We start from the raw sequence: 21,098 nt of genomic DNA on the forward strand, positions 1-21,098 counted from the left end.
TCATGGGATGGTTTATTGATCCCTGGCTGCACGTAATGACCTGTAAAGAAAGAATGCTGGGAAGGCAAAAATAACATGCAATGGAAAGGATCCGTTGTTCAGCTGAGGGGGTTGCAGGGAGACATCTCTGACTGCTGCCCCACCACCAGGAGATGTTCCATGTTTAAATGGGTGAAATGGGTGGCTCCCGACTGATGACCCCATAGCTGGACGACTGAAGGCACTGGCAGAGGTGCAGTAGGCAATAATGTCAAGCAGGTTTAGACTTAGGTCTCTAATCAAAGGAATGTTTATAGCATCTACTTTATTCTAAAGTTCTGTGGAAAGATACATAGTCTTTATGACACAACTTTGATAGTAAAATGTTTTTTTATTTTTTTTTATATCACTCAAATATAAATTTTATATCACATCTCTCAAAAACGTTTTATCTAAAAACAATAGTTTTCATATGTATTCACAAATGTCAAAATATTATGTAACTTTTGTATCATTTCATGTCTGCAATTATATAATACACCGCTTCACATAACACAACAATGAATATGAAAGTTGTGTGATAAGCTTCAGTTGTATTTAAGACATGAAAATGGAACAGTACAGAACAGATGAGAGAAGCTTAAAGAAGTTTCCAAGTTGATGATATACTAGTACAAAATACAATGTTTGGCAAATAGTTACGAACCAATCGATCAATCAATCAATCGGAATGAAAAGAAATGCATAACTGCAACAAGCTTATAGTTGAGCATTACACAAAAATACACAAAACATTAAGAAACACCTGCTTTCTTTTAAATCATGAATTAAGATAAAGTCAATTTTTTGCTTTTATGAACAATTAAGTCCTTTAAATGGCAAAACTGATCAAACTAAAAGCAATTTTAAAAACACCTGTATCTTATAAAGAACTATGAAACACTTAAAAACATCAAAACATGAAACAGTACATTGGAACAGACCTGAGACTGATGAATTATCAAAACACAGCACTTGATAAAAACATGTATTAGGCCATGCATTGTTAAAGGATTTAACACTGCACATCAATTAAACAAAATAAATCTTCAAGGGAACTCAATATGGAACAGGAGAACAATTATTTTCTATGTGGTCACATTCGAAGAGTAGCTAAAAAGTCATCAAAATTACATGATTGATCAAATAGACTAGCTTAATACATCGCTCCAAACAGGATTAATCTGTTCTTGGGAGGTCCATATATAACTACTACTGTATATGTAAAGCCTCTGCAGATGTTATTGGTGTGTAAAGTATAACAGATGTCCTAATGCTACGTAACAGATTACACAACCTATCTTTCTGAAATAAGGAGGTTTTAGCTTTTAAACATCAAATTCAAATGAATCTTTCAATGTACCATTACCATTAATGAAAGATTAAGGTTCTTGTCAGGACATAAATCTAAGTATTATGAAAACCAACACAAATTTGTTATGAAATTACTGGAAATATACCTTAATACTTATTGCTATTTTTGACTGCAACCCTCATATAACTGTAACATAGTAAAGAGCATGTAAATGTCTGAGTTTAGGTCAATAGGATGAGAGAGAGGCTTGTATACACTGTTGTTTATCTCCCAGAGGTAGGTCATTCCATGCTCTAGGGCAGGAGAACTGCAGTGATCCAGTGACACATTAAGCAAAGGGTCTTTAAAGACTTCAGACGAATTCACATGGATCCTCACAATAACTCTCAACACGATGTTACGCTGAGAACTGTTAAGTGCAACACTCTCCACTTTTCCAAAGAGCACTAGAATCAAACACACAAATACAAACAAGGTAATTTGTTTCCATTTGGATTAATATATATTTGATATCTTCTACTTTAAAAATTATTTTTGCAACAGTCCTGCAACAGATGGTATGGCCCCCCCAAATCCCAGATTTCAATGATCTCAATTCCTCTATCTAATTACTCAATTGTATTTTAGATCTCATCATTAAATCAGTCTGGGATTACAAGAGACAGAAGCAATTGAGACAGCCTAAATACATAGAACTGTGGCAACTTCTCCATGATGCTTGAAACAACCTATCTGCCAACAGCCATGGAAACACAGAAAAACATTGTGCAAGCGTACCTTGGAGGATTGGTGCTGTTTTAAAGGCACAGGGTGGTAACACTAAATATTAATTTACTGCAATTTATATGTTAAGTTAAAAATATTCACAGCATTATTTTCTTAAGTTTTTGCAAAGTACTGTATATACATATACATACACTGATCAGCCACAACATTAAAAGCACTGACAGGTGAAGTGAATAACATTGATTATATCATTACAATGGCACCTGTCAAGGGGTGGGATATATAAGGCAGCAAGTGAACTGTTAGTTCTTGAATTTCATGTGTTGGAAGCAGGAAAAATGGGCAAGCATTAGGATCTGAGCGACTCTGACAAGCAAAAGTGGTCCAAGGTAGGACAACCAGTGAGCCGGTAACAGGGTCATGGGTGCCCAAGGCTCACTGATGCGCGTGGGGAGCGAAGGCTAGCCCGTCTGGTCCGATCCCACTGAAGAATGACTGTAGCACAAATTGCTGAAAAACTTAATGCTGGCCATGATAAAAAGGTGTCAGAACACACAGTGCATCACAGCTTGCTGTGTATGGGGCTGCGTAGCCGCAGATAGGTCAGAGTGGCCATGCTGACCCCTGTCCACCACCGAAAGCGCCTACAATGGGCACATGAGCGTCAAAACTGGACCATGGAGCAATGAAAGAAGGTGGCCTGGTCTGAAGAATCACATTTTCTTTCAGATCATGTGGAGGGCCGGGTGCGTGTGCGTCGTTTACCTGGGGTAGAGATGGCAGCAGGATTCACTATAGGAAGGATGCAGGCAAGCAGAGGCAGTGTGATGCTCTGGGCAATGTTATGCTGGGAAACCTTGGGTCCTAGCATTCATGTGGATGTTACTTTGATACATACCACCTACCTAAATATTGTTGCAGACCACGTACACCCCTTCATGGCAACGGTATTCCCTGATGGCAGTGGCCTCTTTCAGCAGGATACTGCGCCCTGCCACACTGTAAAAATTGTTCAGGAATGGTTTGAGGAACATAACAAAGAGTTCAACTTGGCCTTCAAATTCCCCAGATCTCAATCCGATTGAGCATCTATGGGATGTGCTGGACCAACTAGTCCGATCCATAGAGGCCCCACCTCGCAACTTACAGGACTTAAAGGATCTGCTGCTAACGTCTTGGTGGCAGATACCACAGCACACCTTCAGAGGTCTTGGGGAGTCCATGCCTGTTTTGGCGGCATGAGGGGGACCTACACGATATTAGGCAGGTGGTTTTAATGTTGTGGCTGATCGGTGTATTTACATATCAAGCTGTCTTGATATAAATAATATTGTATTGTAGTTTTTTTTTTTTGTGGCGGAGCCATAGATATGCAGTTAACCATGGGGTTAATTCAGTAATATGGTATTAAGGTAGTAACCATGTTTAATTTTGTGGTTACTGTGATTTTACTACAAAATACATGGTGATACTATTGTTACTGTAGTAAAACCATGGTTAATTTTCGTAATGGAAGGTTAGGGTTAGGTTTAGGGGTAGAAGATTGGTTAGTTAGTTAGTTAATCATTTAGTTAGTGATTTCATGCCATGCTTGTTTCCATCAATATTTTCATGACAAAAAACAAGTTAAAATATATTTAAAGGTAGACTGATTAAAAACATATTTAAGGTTTTTAAAATTTGTTTTCGATAAGAACCCCGAAACTGATTCAGGGTTGACTTTGTTAAAAACTGTAAGGGACTGATGTATGTGTGTATATATATAGAAACACATTTACTCTATGCTATATACTACTGTATATGCTATATACTATATATTATACAAATTATTACATTACATCTTAAAGAGCATCACCTTTTTTACTGCATATGTCAGGGATCAACTCCATTAGTGGCTTAAGGCTCTGCTCTGTATCAGATGCATCAGTCTTTGGTGTTGGTTTAAGATGTCCTGCGCAGCAACTCCACAGGGACGTGTTGTAGTAATAATTCCCACAACACATGTGTTTTGGTTGGGTTTCATAAAGCATGGCATGGCTTGTGGAAGAACAACAAGTTTGATTTGTATTATCTTCCAGCAAGAGGGTTCCACAGCACTCTGCTTTCCCACCTAAACGGGTGATGTAGAGGTGACCCGAGCAACACCTCAAGGACTTGTCATTTGGGTCATAGGCTTCTGAGCCACAACAGAAGGTACCATTTGTCTTGTTGTGCCTGAATAGAAAGAAAAAAAATGCTTATTTGGTGACAGTTGTGTTTGGTTTATTTTTTATACTATGGTTATTCTCACATTAAATTGTATTTGCACTGATGTCAGACAAGAGTAGACATAATCTTCAACTATAGTGTAGTTGTCTATCAACACAGTGTACAATAGTTTTACTATTAATAAAGGTTGACTAGTTTATAAAGGTTTTTTTTTATTTTTTTTTATTTTTGTATCTTTTGATATTTTAGCAGTGGTGCTTTTATTAGTGTGCTGACTGCTTGACTTCAGCAGTTGGACAGTTTTCATAGTAAAACCCTCTCAGAAAAGTTGCTTCTCATCCCCTCGAAGGCATTGCCGCAACAGACATTCACATTCAAACTATAATTTTTTGGCAGTGCGTTGCCTCACAAGCTGTCTTTTGAGCATGCTGCCAATAGCATTGCATGTTTTCAGATGGAATGTCAAGTCAACAATAGTCCAATTTTAAAACAAAACTTGCAACCCCTGCATTTGGTTCCATTTTGTTGCACTTCGCTAGCTGATGAACACAAGAACGTGCTTATGTTAACGGCCTCTAAGAACCCAAAACCAACCTAATTATCAGGGACCGTATAGGATGATATGGGTCACTGGTATACTTAAAAATGGGATAAATAGTAATGCTGAATGTGCAGGCTCAAGGATATGGAAGTAGCGCCTTACAGTTAAAAAAGCCAGTCACTTTTTGATAGAGACATCGCCTGTTACTGTACTCGAGAACGCACATGAGCATTCGCTGGACCAGCCTGAAAATTAGTTGTTGTTGTTGTTTGCGTATAATTTGAGCAAAAGCACATTTTATGATACCATTGTTATCAAATTTGATTGCTTTTAATATATATATATATGAAATAGTTAGGAGCATATCACCTGTAATCAGTGGTCAATTTGTAAAAAAATTTTAAGGGGATGGTGGTGTAAAGTTTTTTGGGGGGTGGGGATGGAGGGGTTGTCCAAGGTATTAAAAATACGTAATCTTTTAAAAATCTAGTTTAAAACACTTGTGTCTAGTTCACAAAAATATAATCTTTGTGTCCAATTTGGTGTCATACATTTTTGAAAAACCTTTATAGCATTTACTACAAGAAAATTACAACTTTAAAAATTTAATGTTGTGTAACCATAATGTAAAAAGTATTATAATACTCCTTGATACATGTGTAAACAGCTTCATAATTAATAAAACAATTAAAAATAAGTTTTCAAACATTTTTCTAGGTATATATAAGTTTTCTCAGGGTTACACTACATGACCTGAACAAAATGTGCCTTTTCATAAAAATGTCAAAATAAATATCAGATGTTTTTTGTTAAACTTCACGCTCAGTCTTGAGGGTCTCAAGGTGTCTGCTCTGTTTTATGTTTTTTATGGTCAACATAGTATCATGTATTACCTACATGTTGGTTACACCACATGACTTTGCGTGCTTCTCATTTCCTAAAGTGTGCATCTTCGTTTCCTCTCTCCCCAGTCCTCGAGCTCGTGACCGGGAAACCGATCAAAGTCCATTATCATTAATGACATATCAATTATCTAAATACATCACAAGTAGGCGAGGATTGAGGATGGAGGAAGCTTATCGAGGACGCTTGAGTGAAGAAAAACACCGGAGCATACTATGTGGAAGATTTTTTGGTCGAAGCACCTGACACACGTATAAATTCTCCTCCCCCTTCACAGACACAACAATTTTAATTCATGTTTCACCTTTGCGGTTAAAATAAACAAATTGTCACATACTTCAACAGTGCGTCTTGAATTATTTGGATTTATTATGAATATATTAATAAATAAATTTTCAATAACATAAAAGCAAGCACACTGAGGTACTGCAGCTATGCCAAAATGCACTCTGAACTGACGCGCGAGTGAGCAAGGACATTTCATTTTACAAACACGTCTTGCTTCGATCCCTCTGTTCTCATTTCCCTTCCTTCCATCCTTTCCTCGTTTGCTTAGAGGGTGGAGTTAGGAAGCAAAGAAAGGAGGCAAGGAAAGGAAACGAGGACGCACAATTTCAGAAACGAGAAGCATCCTCTGATTTGGTGGACAAAAGCAAAAATCATTTTAAAACAAAATTGTTTCACTTCTTATTTTTATTTGTGAAAAATAACAATAACAGATTATTCTACACTATCAATGCCAACATTTCTTTTTTTTCCAAGATCTTCAGCTTTTAATGAGACCTTTCTTTCTTTTTTTTTTTTTTTTTTTTTTTTTTTACTGTTTCTGGACACCACATTTTTTACTTAAAGTCCCAGAAAAAAATATTAATATGACTTCAAACTCAGAAATTGAAAATATGCTCTTCATAGAAAATGTGTATTCAAGTGAAAAAAAAAATTAAATTGCATTTATGTATTTTTAGTTTAATATATCTGGACAAAAAAAAAAAAAAAAAAAAAAGAGCGTCAAGTCATTGACCTTTACACATGACCATACAAAGCACCTGTTACTCCCTGTTATTGTATTTTTATGGTTAATTTTGTGAAAAAAAATCCACGTTATGAAAAAGGTTCACTCTATAGATCGTTTGCTCACTGTGTTACCATCCCCTATTTACATTCATCCCGTTAGATCTTCAGTGGTGATCTTGTTCATGTAAGATTATCATTAGATAATTTTTGGCCTCAGTGGTTGCACTTTGGAAATTAAAAACAGTCATTTGCGATCGGAGTTTGTGCGAATCATGAAAATGTTAAATCTACTAATACCAGCTGCGTGGCAAATGGGTCTTATTACAGCAGTCGTGATAACAATGACAGTGATTCCTGAAATATGCTATTCATGCCATATTCTTTATGTTGGCTACACATCCAAAACAAACTTAGAACAATTAAGCTGAATTACTTTATTGCTATTTTGTACAAATCAAATTCATATTCACATATTTACATGACAAAACAAAACAGTTATTACATTTTTAATAAACTGTACACAGATCAACGCGACAAACTCTCCCATTACAATGACTGCTGTCACTCACTGCAGGTTTACACTGTTTGAGACCTACATTTCGAAGCGAGCTCAATGATGCTCTGCACAAAGTTCTGCACTCTCACCAATGCTCTCATTAAAACTAATCTGTCTAATCAGCAGAGTCAATTATTTACACCGCGTCTCTGCCTTGATTAGAACGGGAGCGTTTTAGTTTTGTCATGTTGCTCATTTGCAGTGCATTTGAAATCTATGTTCAAAGCGAGCGGTGCAATATGCAATGAATCCAAAATAATTCCAGAGTGCTTTTCGCTCTTGTTCTACAGCTTCTTTTCGAGTGTCAGGTGATGTTTCTTCAGTATTAGTTTTCGTGTGCCACCACGAACAGAGGTGGAACATAAAGCAAGCATCTGGGCAGTCAGACGGTTTAAAACTTGCGCATTAGGATCAGCTGTCATTAGTGATAGGACAGAGGACTAATTTAAGCGGCTCTGATTGGCCATTGCCATTTCATTGCTCAACGGACATGTGTGTGATTGGTTAGAATACTCAACTACTGTAAAAACACGTTGTAAATAGAAGCCATTGACGCAACAGGAGCAGACTTAAATTGAACCCCCCCTCTAGCCAAAGAAATGTTTAGTAGCCTACTTTTGACATATATGTTCAAAGTAAGAAGATTTCAGTCACATCAGCAGCCAAGAATGTACTTTGTCTTCCTTATTATTCAACACTTTTGGTTGCAGAATATATTAATTACGGGTGATAAAATATTGCTGTGAATGTAAAAGAAACAAATAGACAGTGGCATCAGTGACGGAAAGCTTTTGCAACACGCTGCCTTCACGAAAATGTGTGCTAGTATAAAGTCCAAGACCACTGTTGGTCAGCCAGTGAAATGTAAGCAAAAATTACTTGGTACACCTTCAAATCAAATTAAACTTTAGTGCCCTGTGGGCCTACCTGTGTCCATTACAGCAAATGTGAATTTCAGGATTTAAGGTTTTTACACCACAACAGTGTTCACCAAGACGAGGACGGACATACAGTTGGCAGGCAGTCTCTCCAGGAGTATATACAACACCTCCAACACACACTGACTGTTCAGGTAAATTGTGATGAAGGATTCCATTGCAGCACAGCACCGTCTCATCTAATAGACTGTAGCGATATTTACCACAGCACTGAAGAACACAGATATACATCATATAAATGTTTGTAGACTATTGAATAATATTATGGATATCAAAAGTACTGGTATTTCGGTTTAAAAATGTAACGAGAAAAAATGTAATCAGTCTTTACTAGGGATGTGCGAGACTAGTCGACTAAATGGTTCGAATGCTGCTAGTCGACACTGGAATTGCTAGTCGGTTAATATTTCCCCCCATTAAACTGATCATCATTTTTACACATTTACGTTTGGCTTTATATTTTTACAGAGGGTGCACTTAAATTACTGTCATATTAATGTTACATATTTTAAATAGAATTAATAATACAAATATTATTTAAAAAAATAGCATATCTGGAGCAGATAGAAAGTTTAATTTCACCTCAGACTGCGCGAGCTTCTTCCCTCTCTCACGCGCGCGCAGGAAAATGTCCTCTTGCTAGACAAGCAAACTCAGCAAAGTAGTTATGAAATTACTTCGGTGGTGCGGGAATCGGCTTTCCAAATGTTTGAAAGTCCCCAAGGATGTTTTCACATTTGAGTCTTCTTTACATCTGTGTATGCTTGTACGTTATTTTTCCGCTGAGCGGGCTTTTTCAAGCACAGGATAATCGCCTCAGGTGAGTCAAGTCCCGTCTTTCACCGGACCATGTCGACGTGTTAATTTTACTCATTGAAAAATGTATGCTTTTGAGTAAGTAGCCTAGAAAATAACTGTTTTAGACTAGGTATGCAATTTTTTTAATCTGCTGATTAAGAAGGCTATTTTCAACGAGGTGTCAACTGCTTAACGGGTTAAACTATCTTTTATTCTGTGTGCACGTCGAGTTTAGAATACATAAGGTTTATTGTAGGCTACATCACCGGCCTATTTTTTCTATCCTATAGCTACTTTTATTTATTTATTTATTTATTTATTTTACATCGTAACTGTTATTGGTTAACATGCTTTACCGAACAGCTGTCATATTAGATCAATGGTTAATGCACGACTGCACGTTGTGAAATACACGTAACTTTTCAGCGCATTTGTTTTCTCTCTCATAGATTTGGCTTAGTCTACCTGTTAATTATTTTCAACAATGTCCTGACTGTTTTAATATGTTAAGTAACTTTTACTTGGTGATTTCCGTTTAGAACAGGCTTTTAGGGTTGTTCCATTGATCCTGCACTATTCATTCAATTGTTTTCAATAAATATGGCTGTTAAATATTCGCAAATGTTGATTCAGTGAATGCGTGTCATGTTCTATATTTAATGTACAATGATCATAATTCAAGGCGAGCACGTCGCAGATAAATGCCCCCTTTTAGTGGAATTTAGCGTCGGATATGGAATAGATTAAGTATTTTAAATGGGTCCCATAAAAAAGTTTTTATTTTTATTTATTTATTTATTTTTTTAACTGTTTTCTGAAGGTTGGTTTCTCTTTAGACTAGTCGGTTACAAAGCTTCCGTTTAACCGACAGTCAGATTAGTCGTAGCGCACATCCCTAGTCTTTACCAGTATCAGTAGTAAAGGAGTAGCAAATAATGCTATTAATCAAAAAGAATATTGCCATGAGGAAAAAAAAAATCACTCACTCAATTTCTTTCTTTGTTCTTCATTTTATTAATGACAGTTAACTTCAATAATAATTTAAAAGCTGAAAATTGAGAGGTTTTCACGCCAAAGTTACATTCAATACACCTAATTTGTCTTCTCAAGACCCTTTGCATTGCTGTAATCCTATCACAGAGGTCTATAGAGAATTAATTGTGTGAAAATTCTTCTGCCATGCCATGAAAACTATGGGACCTTGTATATAGACTTCTGGGTAATACTTAGCAACAATAAGGTTGCATTTGTTAACATTCATTTCCTACATTAGTTGACATAATGAACTAATAATAAACAATAATTTTACTGCACATATTAATACTGGTTAATGTTAAATTCAAAGTATACAGTACTAATTAATACATTTCTAAAATGAAGAGCATGTTAACATTAGTTAATGCATTTTGAACTAACAAACTAACACTGAACAATTATAATTTAATAAATGAACATTAACCTACATTAATAAATACTGTAACAAACTATTGTTCATTGTAAATTCATGATACCGAATGCATTTAGTAAAGTTAACTTATAGAACCTTATTGTAAAGTGTTACCGACGTTTTTTTGCTGTATTTATATCATGTTCAATCAGTCCACAGGTAGACTACATCACAAAAAAATAACAACAACAAAAAAGGTTTATCAGAAGCAAGAATCAACAGTGCTACTTACCTTTATAATTGCTGATGACTTCCTATACAGGTTCCCTGAGCAACAAATACTCTCTTGTGGATTGTAGGCCTTTGATGCACACATCATGTCTAGACAGAAGAGAATAAGTTAAGGTATGAAATTAAGATGGAAGATATTATAATAATATTTTCATAACTGCACTAGATGCAGCAAAAACAAGTCAGCTCAATGCCTTGTCTAATTTTTATGAGAGCGCTTATTCTAAGGGCAATTCTAAGAACTAATTGTAAATTCTAAGCCCTAGAGGGCGTGGGTGGTAGTGTTTGCGCTATCTATGGGTCTATGTACCCAACCTGTGGGTGTAACGTGCAATTTGCTATTTTCCTGAGAAAAAGGTCATTGTGATAATACATTGCAGAAGCAGCTCCGTTCTCAGTGCAAAGCCAAAACTCAGTTCCTGCATTTTCAATTTGGAGATTCCACCAACAGATGGTAATAAAGTTCATGTCCAAACTCTGAAAATATAGTGGAACATCAAATTTTGTCCCTGACAATTACGGTTTTGGACGTTTAATGAAACAAAAAATTTATGAGATGTTAAACTTTACACTACCAAATGAATGTGCTGTCTTTACAATGTTGGTGCTTGACAGGGAATGAATTATATAATAGGCCACTGATGGTTCAATATACAGAAAAGAACCTCAGAATTAAATTGCACTTGACCCAGCCCATTTCACCAAACCCACTTGTGCCTAGACTTAGTGCATGCTTGTACAAAAACACCAAAACCTAATGGCTATGCCCACTGACTACACTGCATGTATGAAGTATCGCAAAGCGCTCTTAAAACAGGGCCCCTAGTCTTATTCATAGTAGTTGTATCTAAAAAAATAAAATCATTTGTAATTAGCAAGGTGAACTAGAATCACCAACGGGAACACTAATTACAATAATTGTGACTTCGATCTAAATACCCATTAAGAACAAAACAATATTAACAACTTTAAATAGAGCTAATACCTCTAAAATTGCTTCTTAAGTGTCCCCATAAGTCCCCACATTTTATATAGTAGCATTTACTGTCCAGTGAGCAGGGGTTTTCAATTAAGTCAAGTTTGACCTATAAACCAATAAGACTGGCAAACAGAATTCAGTTGCCTTTAGTTTACTACTTGTGTACAATAGGTATAGTGACAAATAATCATGAAAATGTACAGTCCATAATTATAAATATACTGTTTTAAGCAAACAGCACATCAGAGTTCACAGTGAATGGTAGAAATTATGAAAAAGATGTCGAGGTACACTAAGAATGTTATAGTTTAAAATGTGTGTTAGGATCTTTATCTTTCATCACAGACATAAAAGATATACAAGTTGATAATATGCAAGACATTGAAGAGCCCTAAGACATCAAGATGGGCAAGTCTGAACTATAGATAGCAGCAATGACTTCTGACACTGAACAGATGCTCTTTTCATCGAGAGAGATTTATAAAAACAAAGAGGACAATGAAGTGCATTACCTGAGACTTTGGTGGGCAGGCTTACACTTGAACACAGATTTCCAGTCACACATTAAAAAAAACACAGACACAAACAAAATTATAAAAATGCAAAAAAAAAAAAAAAAAAAAACAGACTTCCACTGTAAGAGCATTATTGTAAATTGTTTTTGAACTTTTACAAACTGAGTAATGACTCATTTATTGAACCCAGAGCATTCCTTTAATGCATTTTCTGTGGAACGCAGACATTTGCTATATAAAGCTTTTACACCCTTTTTGACAAATGAACTTTCATGACTTTTTCATTTGCACATGATTCAAGGTCAAATTAAATATTTTAGAGCTGTGCATAACTACAAATGATATTCTCAGGCCTGGAAATCAGGATATACAAAAAAAAAAAAAAAAAAAAAAAACATTTATTTGAGATGTAATGACTGCTTTAATGATTCATTCAATCACAGTATTAAAAACTACCTTTGTTTAGGTGTAAAACAAAGACACTTTTTGTAATACTAAAGCATACTGATTATTTGTATTTTTGTAATCAAAAGAAGCAGTGATTGTACATAGCCATTACAATGTCAGTACTTGGAGTCATGAACAGAAATGTGTGATTAACTGCAGACTAACTCACAAGGCGGAGAGGAATTGTTGCTGGCTTTGTGTCAATTCAGAACCAGCACTTTTCTTTGTGAAACTGTTCTCAGTGGACAGTACATCTGATCACAAAGAGGAAAAAAGAAAAAATGCATGTTAAAGATAACAGACACTAAACAATTTTGAATTATTATTAAGTGCCTACTACATATCTTTTGACTAAATTGGTTAAGTGTGAAATGAAGGGAGTAGCAGCGGTTGATTGATGCTTCACAGATCACTTGTTTGCAGAATGACTGAAATAATTTGGACTAAGTTAGAGGTCTGTTATTTTCCCCATATAACTGTGAAATAGATTACTTTGTTGTCCACTGTTTAGCCACTTTAGGCCTGTTGCTCCATTATCTGATAATCACTGATAGACCTTTAAACACAAACCTGCCAGATTTGAACAGCAAGTTTCGGGCTTGGGCTTCACTTGTAGATCGTTAGAGTCTGAAGTACAGCAGCAGTGGGTTTCCCTGTTATATAAATTGTTGCCACAACAGAAAAGATTTTCCCCCAGTTCGAATATAGTGTCAACACAACACAAATGAGTCTTCATTAGGTAAATTTCTGTAAATGATCGAAGAAAAAGTTTTATAGTCATTGTAGAACTTCCTTGAACTAAAGGTGTAGAGATCTTACCTTTTAATAATTTACCTTTCAAAATGCATCAATAGAAATTGAACAGTGGAAGTAGTAATTAATAATTGATGATATCTGAACATATATTTTATTAATCTGTACTATTAGAAAACATCACACTCCATAGGCAACATGACAAGACAACTCAAATGCACTCAGAAGCAGGGACTAAAAACAAAATGTTTTTCCATTTCGGTTCTGAGCAAAAACTGTATTTTTTCGTTCCGGTTCAGAAGTTCCGCAGCCTCCTTTTCAAATGCTAACTGAAAAGAATGGTAAAATAACATTCTTTTTTAAAATGACAGTACTCTGCGCTAAGGGGCCGGTGAAATACCAATTGCAGTGTTGCCAGATCTCACAAGAGAAACAAGCAACCTGATCTGAAAACATAATTCCAAAATAAGCCACTTGCCTCACCAAAATAAGCAAAAATAAGCACTTAAATGCTTTCCTGTGTGGTGGATTTATCAGCATAGAAGTCAAAACAAGCATACAGTTTATTCAAGTATAATCTGAATAACAGATCTGCCGGAAAACACAGCAGCATCAAATTTTTATTAATGCATCATATCTAACAATAATTCAGTGAAGACTTGGAAGCAACTGAGAAATACTGTATACTTATTACCTCCAGTAATGTTTTCCTTGTATCTGGATTAACCGTGCATGTACAGTATATGTAGTATTTATACATAGTTGTTAAAAAGGTCTTCATTCACAGAATGCCACATCCACAACGAGCAGTTAGTCATAGAAATGTGTGATGCAGCAGTTTCCTTCAGGAACAAAGCATGTTTAATTTTTTAGGGCAACATGAATTGCTGTAGTTCCAAAGTTTTACTGTGATAAACCCTTTGGTCTTTGGTTTCATGAAGAAAAATTAACAGATAATTTTAAGTTATAACCGCTTACCGGCATTTAAAACTAACTTTTTCGCTCCAGAAAAATTTAAAATGACTTTGTTCCTGTATTCAGTTATGTTCTGCTTAAAAAATTTGTCCGTTTTCGGTTTTTGTTTTCCTTCCTTGAACTGTTTTTAGTCCCTGCTCAGAAGAACGTACAAATACTGTGGTGCTACCAGTCCGGTTTTTATCTACCTGAGCCACAGCACTTATCTTGAGCACTGTTTCGAGTCTGAATACGGCCATTACAGCAAATCTTATTTAGAGGATTGTAGGCTACAGATTCACAGCAGTCAGCCACCAACTGGCTTAATCCTGGTGTTATCTTACCTGCAACACATTACAAAATAAATAAATATATAAATAAAAGAAACCCTTTAAAATAATGAGATAAAAAATTATGTGTTCAATTTGTGCAGTTTCCACAAAAATCAATAGGCCATATCCTCAGAATCACGTTTTCTTACTGACTCAGTAGCCTCAAATTGAGGGCCCCAAGGGTCTCTCTTACCATTACAGCAAGAACTTCCTGAAATGTTGTAAGTTTGACTTCCACAACAGTGCAGACTGTGGCCTTCTTGTATTTGTCCTTCGTAACCTGTGATGCTGGTGACATAATAGAAAGACAAATCATTCTCATATTACCCTTACCAGAAATTAAAGTGATCTATGATAAACCATGTGTGTAAATCAAAACAAGTGTCTATTTTTGAACTGAAAGCTTTAAGTGCAGAGGCTCAGAGTTAAAGGTTCAACTTAAAAAAATTCTGAATAAAATCACTTACTGGCCCCCTTTGTCATGGTGGCAAATTTCTGAGTAAGAAAGAGAGAAAATGAGTGTTATGTGTAGTGAAGAAAGGATTATTCATAATGAAAAGTGATAACTACTCTCATTTGGATACACTCAAAGACATACAGATATTTTATTATCCCAAAATGCAGGTGGATTGTCCTGTAAAATTATGTTCTCATTAAAATAATAATAATAATAATAATAATAATATCAAATGTGAATTGTTATCTTAACAGTGAACCTAGAGATAACTCTCAAAAGGCTTTTTTTAAATGCCAGTATCAATAGTGAAAGTCAGAATACCTTTTTTATTTTTATAAAGTTAATCCTCTCTATCAATGGCAATGTTGAGGGACTGAAATGATCTTATTTTATTATATATATGCTTCCTGTGGTGTTTTGAAATAACAAAATTGTGTCACTTGATATAATGCATTATTTGAAGCACTTTCCCTTGTTGACTGTGCATTTGAGGTAACACTTTATAATAAGGTTCCGTTTGTTAGCATTAGTTAACAGCATTATTTAACATGAACTATTAATTAACAATAATTTTGCAGCATTTATTAATCTTGGTGAGTGTGAATTTCAACATTTACTAATACATTTAAATCAAAAGTTGTATTTGTTAACATTAGCTAAACACACTCTGAACACACTCTGAACTAATATGAACTAACAATGAACAATTGTATTTTTATTACCTAACATTAACAGAGATGAATAAATGCAGTGAAAATACAGTATATTGTTCATTGTTTGTTCATGATACATCAGAATCAGTTTTATTGCCAGGTATGCTTACACATCAGGGGTGTAAAAATATTCAGAAATTATACTTAAGTGAAAGTATGGATACTGAGTGAAAATTTTACTTAAAAGTCCAAGTATATAGCCAAAAACATACTTGAGTGAAAGTAAAAAAGTATTTACATTAAATTCTACTTAAATATTAAAAAAGTAACTTTTTGTTAAATTTGACTGGTTTGAAAGTCGTCTTTTTACTGTCTATATATATATATATATTTGCAAAGTGAATGATAATTTTTGACTTCATAACTGTCCAATCTGTAGAAGTAGCAGGTGTTTAGGACAAAAACCATCAGTGTTTCTCACTTTGTGCTCATAGTTTTGAATGAATACATCACATTCAGTCGGGCGGTCACATATCGTCTAGTTGCACAAATATTTCAACGTATCTGAAGCTCAAATCAGATCCAAAATTCTGCCTCTGCGGATGGTCAGAACTCCACACAGCCGACGTGCAACACTCTGCCATTTGTCAATCTGTCATTTGTTAAAGGGCGGCTTCAGTCTAGTAAGATGAAAGAAAATTATCTGCAGAAATGTAGTGAGTACTTTTCAAATTTAAGTAAAATTGTAATGAGTAAAAAGTACTGTTTTTTTTTGGAAATGTAATTAAGTAAAAGTACAAGTGTTCCATTTAATTTGCACTCAAGTAAAATACAAATCCCAAAAAAAATAATATGCAAGTATAATACTTAAGTATTTTTACTCAATTACTTTACACCTCTGTTACACATACAAGTAATTTGTCTTGGTGACAGGAGCTTCCAGTGCACAACAATACAGCAACAAGACAGAGATAATAATAAAAAAATAGAATAAATATATGTGTTATTATTCATTTTAGAATAATAACATTTTAGTCACCCTTTGCCTAGAATTTGCAGATGTACTCTTGACATTTTCTTCTTCAACTTCTTGAGGTATCACCCTGGGCTGCTTTTTAAACAGTATTGAAGGAGTTCCCATCTATGTTGGGCACTTATTGGCTGCTTTTCTTTATTATTTGGTCCAAGTCATCAATTTCAAAATTATTTTTTTTTTTTAAATTACATTTTAGTTTTATAATGAAATAAATTAATATGGTGGCACAATTATATTTTTGTCTACAAAACTAATGTAAAACATTTAAGCATACACCTTCAGATCAAAAGATTTTTAAGATCATAAGAAACATTTCAGGCAAGTGTTTCAAAACTTTTGACCGGCAGTGTGTGTGTGTGTGTGTGTAAATATATATATATATATATATATATATATATATATATATATATATATATATATATATATTCGAAATGGCAAACTCAGCACACGCATTTAACAGTATGCCCTTTTTTGTGATAGTGGTGTTGTAATTGGTTAGACACGGCTTGAATTAACCGACGCTTCGTCTTCCAATCAACCTCACGGTGTGATGTTTTGCAGCTCCTCGCTGTCCCTCCATTCGGCATCTCCATTCGGTTTCAGTGGCCACGAATGCAGGTGTCTCGAGATGCATTTTTCACAGCTAAAGTTATTTTTAACTTGTCTGTCCAAGACGCTGAAAAAACTGCGAGGAGGGACGCAAAAAGCAATTCGGTGTGACCGGTTCTCAGCAACATAATTCACTCACAGGCTGTCATTCATCTGCGCTAGTGATGGGTCGTTCGCGAACGAGTCGGCTCTAAGAGCCGGCTCTTGTAGGTGAACGTTGGGAGCCGGCTCGCATATCAGAAGAGCCTAATCTATTTATAAAAATATATATATATATAAAAAAAAAGATATGAATAAAAGATATAAATGAATAGAATTAACCAATTCAAAGAACGAAAAAATGAAATAACATAGGCCTAAATGCTCAAGCGCACACACATTCGTTCTGACTGTCTCCTCAGACTAACAGCATCATATGTTGTTCCTGTCAATCAGACACGCAGTGTCAACCAATGAACCAAAGATGCGTGAGGGAGCGCGGAGCCAACTTATTATGTTGTTCAGATTGTATTCGTTTTGAATGGTTACATTTATATGCACTTTGTTTATATACATTAAAAAAAGTTATACTTTAAATGCACGTGTAATAGCATCCTTCTTTTTTACATTTATTTCAATTTGTGGGATGCTGCAGTTTTGCAAATTGTTATTTATTTTAATTTTATATGGTGCAATATTCTATTATGCTGTTCAGATTGTATTTGTTTTGAATGGTTAGATTTATATGCACTTTGTTTATATACATTAAAATGTTATACTTTAAATGCACATAGCATTTGTATAGCACATAGTTTAATAGCATTATTTTTTCATAACAAACCATTTTAAAATACCTTAAGGTCGAGTATGACTTCATTTAATAATTTAATTAGAATTGTTTTAACACCAATCATAGTCAAACTATCGCAAACTGTTTGACTTGAAAAAATACAAAATATATTTTTTTAAAAGAGCCGTTTGGGAGCCAAAAGAGCCGGCTCTTTTTGGTGAGCTGAGCCGAACGAGCCGGCTTACTGAAAAGAGCCGGAATGCCCATCAGTAACACAGACTGAGGTCTCTCTCTCTTGCACGTTCATGTCAACGCGTCTCTGCCCTCATTCAACAACGAAACCCATTTAAATAATAATAATAATAATAATAATAATAACAACAACAACAACAACAACAAGCATGCCCTCTTAATCTGAATGAGAAACATTAATTGTTTTCTCTCAGTCCTCTTATTGGTTTCAGCAAAACAACTGAAATGAATCTGACTCACTCAATTACATATTTTAATGGTGAATCTTTCAAATTACACAAATTCATACAACCAAATCAATGGCAATCAAATCAATGGCCACGAATGCAGGCGTCTCTAGACGCATTTTTCACTGCTAAAGTTATTTTTAACTCCTCTGTGCAAGACCATACAATCAGTAATACGTCACATATCACCATATCTGAAGTATAGCCTAATAATACTTTCTCCATGCTTACCTTGTACAGAGAATGTGACCAAAAGGCACAATATTGTCTCTAAAGCTGTAATGAAGAGAGAGAGAGAGAGAGAGAGAGAGAGAGAAATAAAATAAAAATTCAGATATAGTGATACCCAGATTCCACAGCCAACCAACTTTATAAAATAAATAAATAAATAAAAACATACATGCAACTGATTTGTAGATCTCCATTGTGCATCTACAGTGCAGCCTTATTCAGTGAAGAGCAGATATACACTGGGATGTGAATTTATGTAAAAATAGACTCCACCTACAGTGAATTAAGGAAGGACTTGTGATTTTGAAGCCCAAAAGCAGAACAAGGAGATAACAAGTCAGGGCATGACAATACCATTTTCATAACATTAACTTTATGTATTAACACAAACAGCTATGATTGCAGGTAGGGTTGACAGGTGAATTGCACAGTTACTGAGATCCATATTAGCATAGTGCACCAGTAATGAACTCCTTAAAGACTACCACATCTGCTGTACCATTGGTATACTGTAAGTGCGGCCATCAAGTATTGTTTCATCTGAAGTGACTCTCTATGTTTCAAGCAATATTGACAAAAACAGTATTCATATAAAATATTGAGTTAATTTTCAAAGCAAAGCAGAAAAATATTTCCCGTTTGGATTTGCCGGAGTGAAGGAACAGTGGCTACTGGCTAGTTTGATCTCCCATACAGTTTTCAATAAAGTACAAAGGGCTGACATTTCATTCAGATGTTTCTTGAGAGGATGTGAATTCTGTACATTAAATGATAAAATTCAAACATTTCAAACAAACAATGTGGAGTGAATATCTTATCTGTGGCCCTTATGCAATATACTTGACCAACCTGCCAGCAGAAGTAATTAATTAGGCACCTCACCCCAACCACGTTTCACATACATTCACAAAATAACATTTGTGTTTCTTGAAACACTCCGAATTAATGCTCAAGTAACATTACATCCCATTTTCAGAACAAAAATGCGTGTTTCCCTAATAAAACATCAATTGCTAGCCGAGCTACTGCAAAACTCACCTCTCCTCATTTGCATTAACTGTGAACTGAGCGAGAGCGCAGTCAGAACCGGAACATGAGTCTCTCTTAAAGGTGTAATATGTAAAATCTTTCATGTAATATTCGCCTTTTTTTTTTGCCAATGTGTGAACGGCTTGTAACGCAACTGTGGCAGCGGGGGCGTGGTAAAGCGTCCGTCCGGAGAGTGAGAAAGTGGTAAGGGCGCTTGCACCTGAGCTAGATTATGTTTAACACCTGTCTCTAATTCCAGTGAGCATGGGGAGAGCGGCATATAAGCAGCCACGCCACCAGCAGAGAGGAGAGAATCTGGCACAAGGAAGGCCACGGTGCAGCTGAAGCCTTTAATCTTTTGTGTTTGTGAAGTTGTAAAGCATTGAAGTGGCCGATTAAAAGTCCTACCCGAGCCTGGAAAAAAACCTGCTTCCCTGTGTTCTCCTTACCTTCTGCTGTGAAGCTGTTCTACAGCAGCTTTAAAAATGAGCCCTTCCCGAACTACCTAGGTTGTCTATTAAAGCCTGTAGACTGATTTTCATGTGAAGGGAGCGTGTCGCTTTTGCCGGGAAAATCCGAAAGATGTGAAGTTTATGCATACTCCCGAAAGCCTTGCCTCAGACAGTAGCTTCTCTTCCGCTATTCAACAGCGTCAACAGACAGTCTACAACACTAGGTGGCATTATCTTAAGAGATGGAATCCAGCAAACATTTGGCTCCCAGCACAACACTGACTCCTACACAAACTTGAGTAAGCCAAAAAAAAAAAAAAAATCTACTGAATCCCATCTGGCTAAGTGGGAACGTGATCGTGGTCGAGCAAAAACTAGAGTGAACATCGGCAGGGCATTTGATTCCTGGAGGGAACTTCGTTCGGTTTTGGGGATCAAAACCGACCCTGAAATGGTGTTCTTTTTATTGGACAGGTAAGCTTACGTAACTACAAAGCATGTGAAATATAGTGCCATAAGGATTGATCTGTGTAATTTTAGCTAATTTGATCTTGCCTGCTAACGCTGACGAATTGCAAGCTACCATGCTTCGTAACTTTCAAATAATTTCAACGATCTTATCTTTATACTAAAAGTCAGATTAATGTCAGTGTTAATCTGTAATTATTCAGCAAGGTAAACTACAATAATACATTAAATGAATGCTAG

At 35.5% G+C, this 21,098-nt stretch overlaps 1 protein-coding gene across 3 annotated transcripts; it reads right to left on the reverse strand.

The window, feature by feature from the left end:
* Window positions 1–420: 420 nt before the first annotated feature.
* On the reverse strand, window positions 421–19,109 carry LOC127417221 (galaxin-like). Of its 3 annotated transcripts, XR_007893239.1 has the most exons (13): window positions 19,079–19,109; window positions 18,910–18,954; window positions 15,143–15,170; window positions 14,869–14,963; window positions 14,553–14,687; window positions 13,207–13,383; window positions 12,806–12,890; window positions 12,187–12,212; window positions 10,697–10,785; window positions 8,209–8,429; window positions 3,915–4,273; window positions 2,965–3,058; window positions 1,761–1,779 (listed from the first exon to the last, which is right to left on the reverse strand). XR_007893239.1 is itself a non-coding variant. In XM_051657078.1 (12 exons), exons 1-12 carry the CDS (start codon window positions 19,101–19,103, stop codon window positions 1,493–1,495), a joined length of 1,572 nt encoding a protein of 523 aa, XP_051513038.1. In that variant the 5' UTR covers window positions 19,104–19,109; the 3' UTR covers window positions 421–1,492. The 3 variants fall into 3 exon arrangements, 2 of the variants coding, with proteins under 2 accessions (XP_051513038.1, XP_051513039.1); XM_051657078.1 differs by lacking the exon at window positions 2,965–3,058 and having other exon boundaries at window positions 421–1,779; XM_051657079.1 differs by lacking the exon at window positions 1,761–1,779 and having other exon boundaries at window positions 1,854–3,058.
* Window positions 19,110–21,098: the final 1,989 nt, after the last annotated feature.

This window comes from Myxocyprinus asiaticus, chromosome 26, assembly GCF_019703515.2.
Source record: "Myxocyprinus asiaticus isolate MX2 ecotype Aquarium Trade chromosome 26, UBuf_Myxa_2, whole genome shotgun sequence".
NCBI lineage: Eukaryota > Metazoa > Chordata > Actinopteri > Cypriniformes > Catostomidae > Myxocyprinus > Myxocyprinus asiaticus.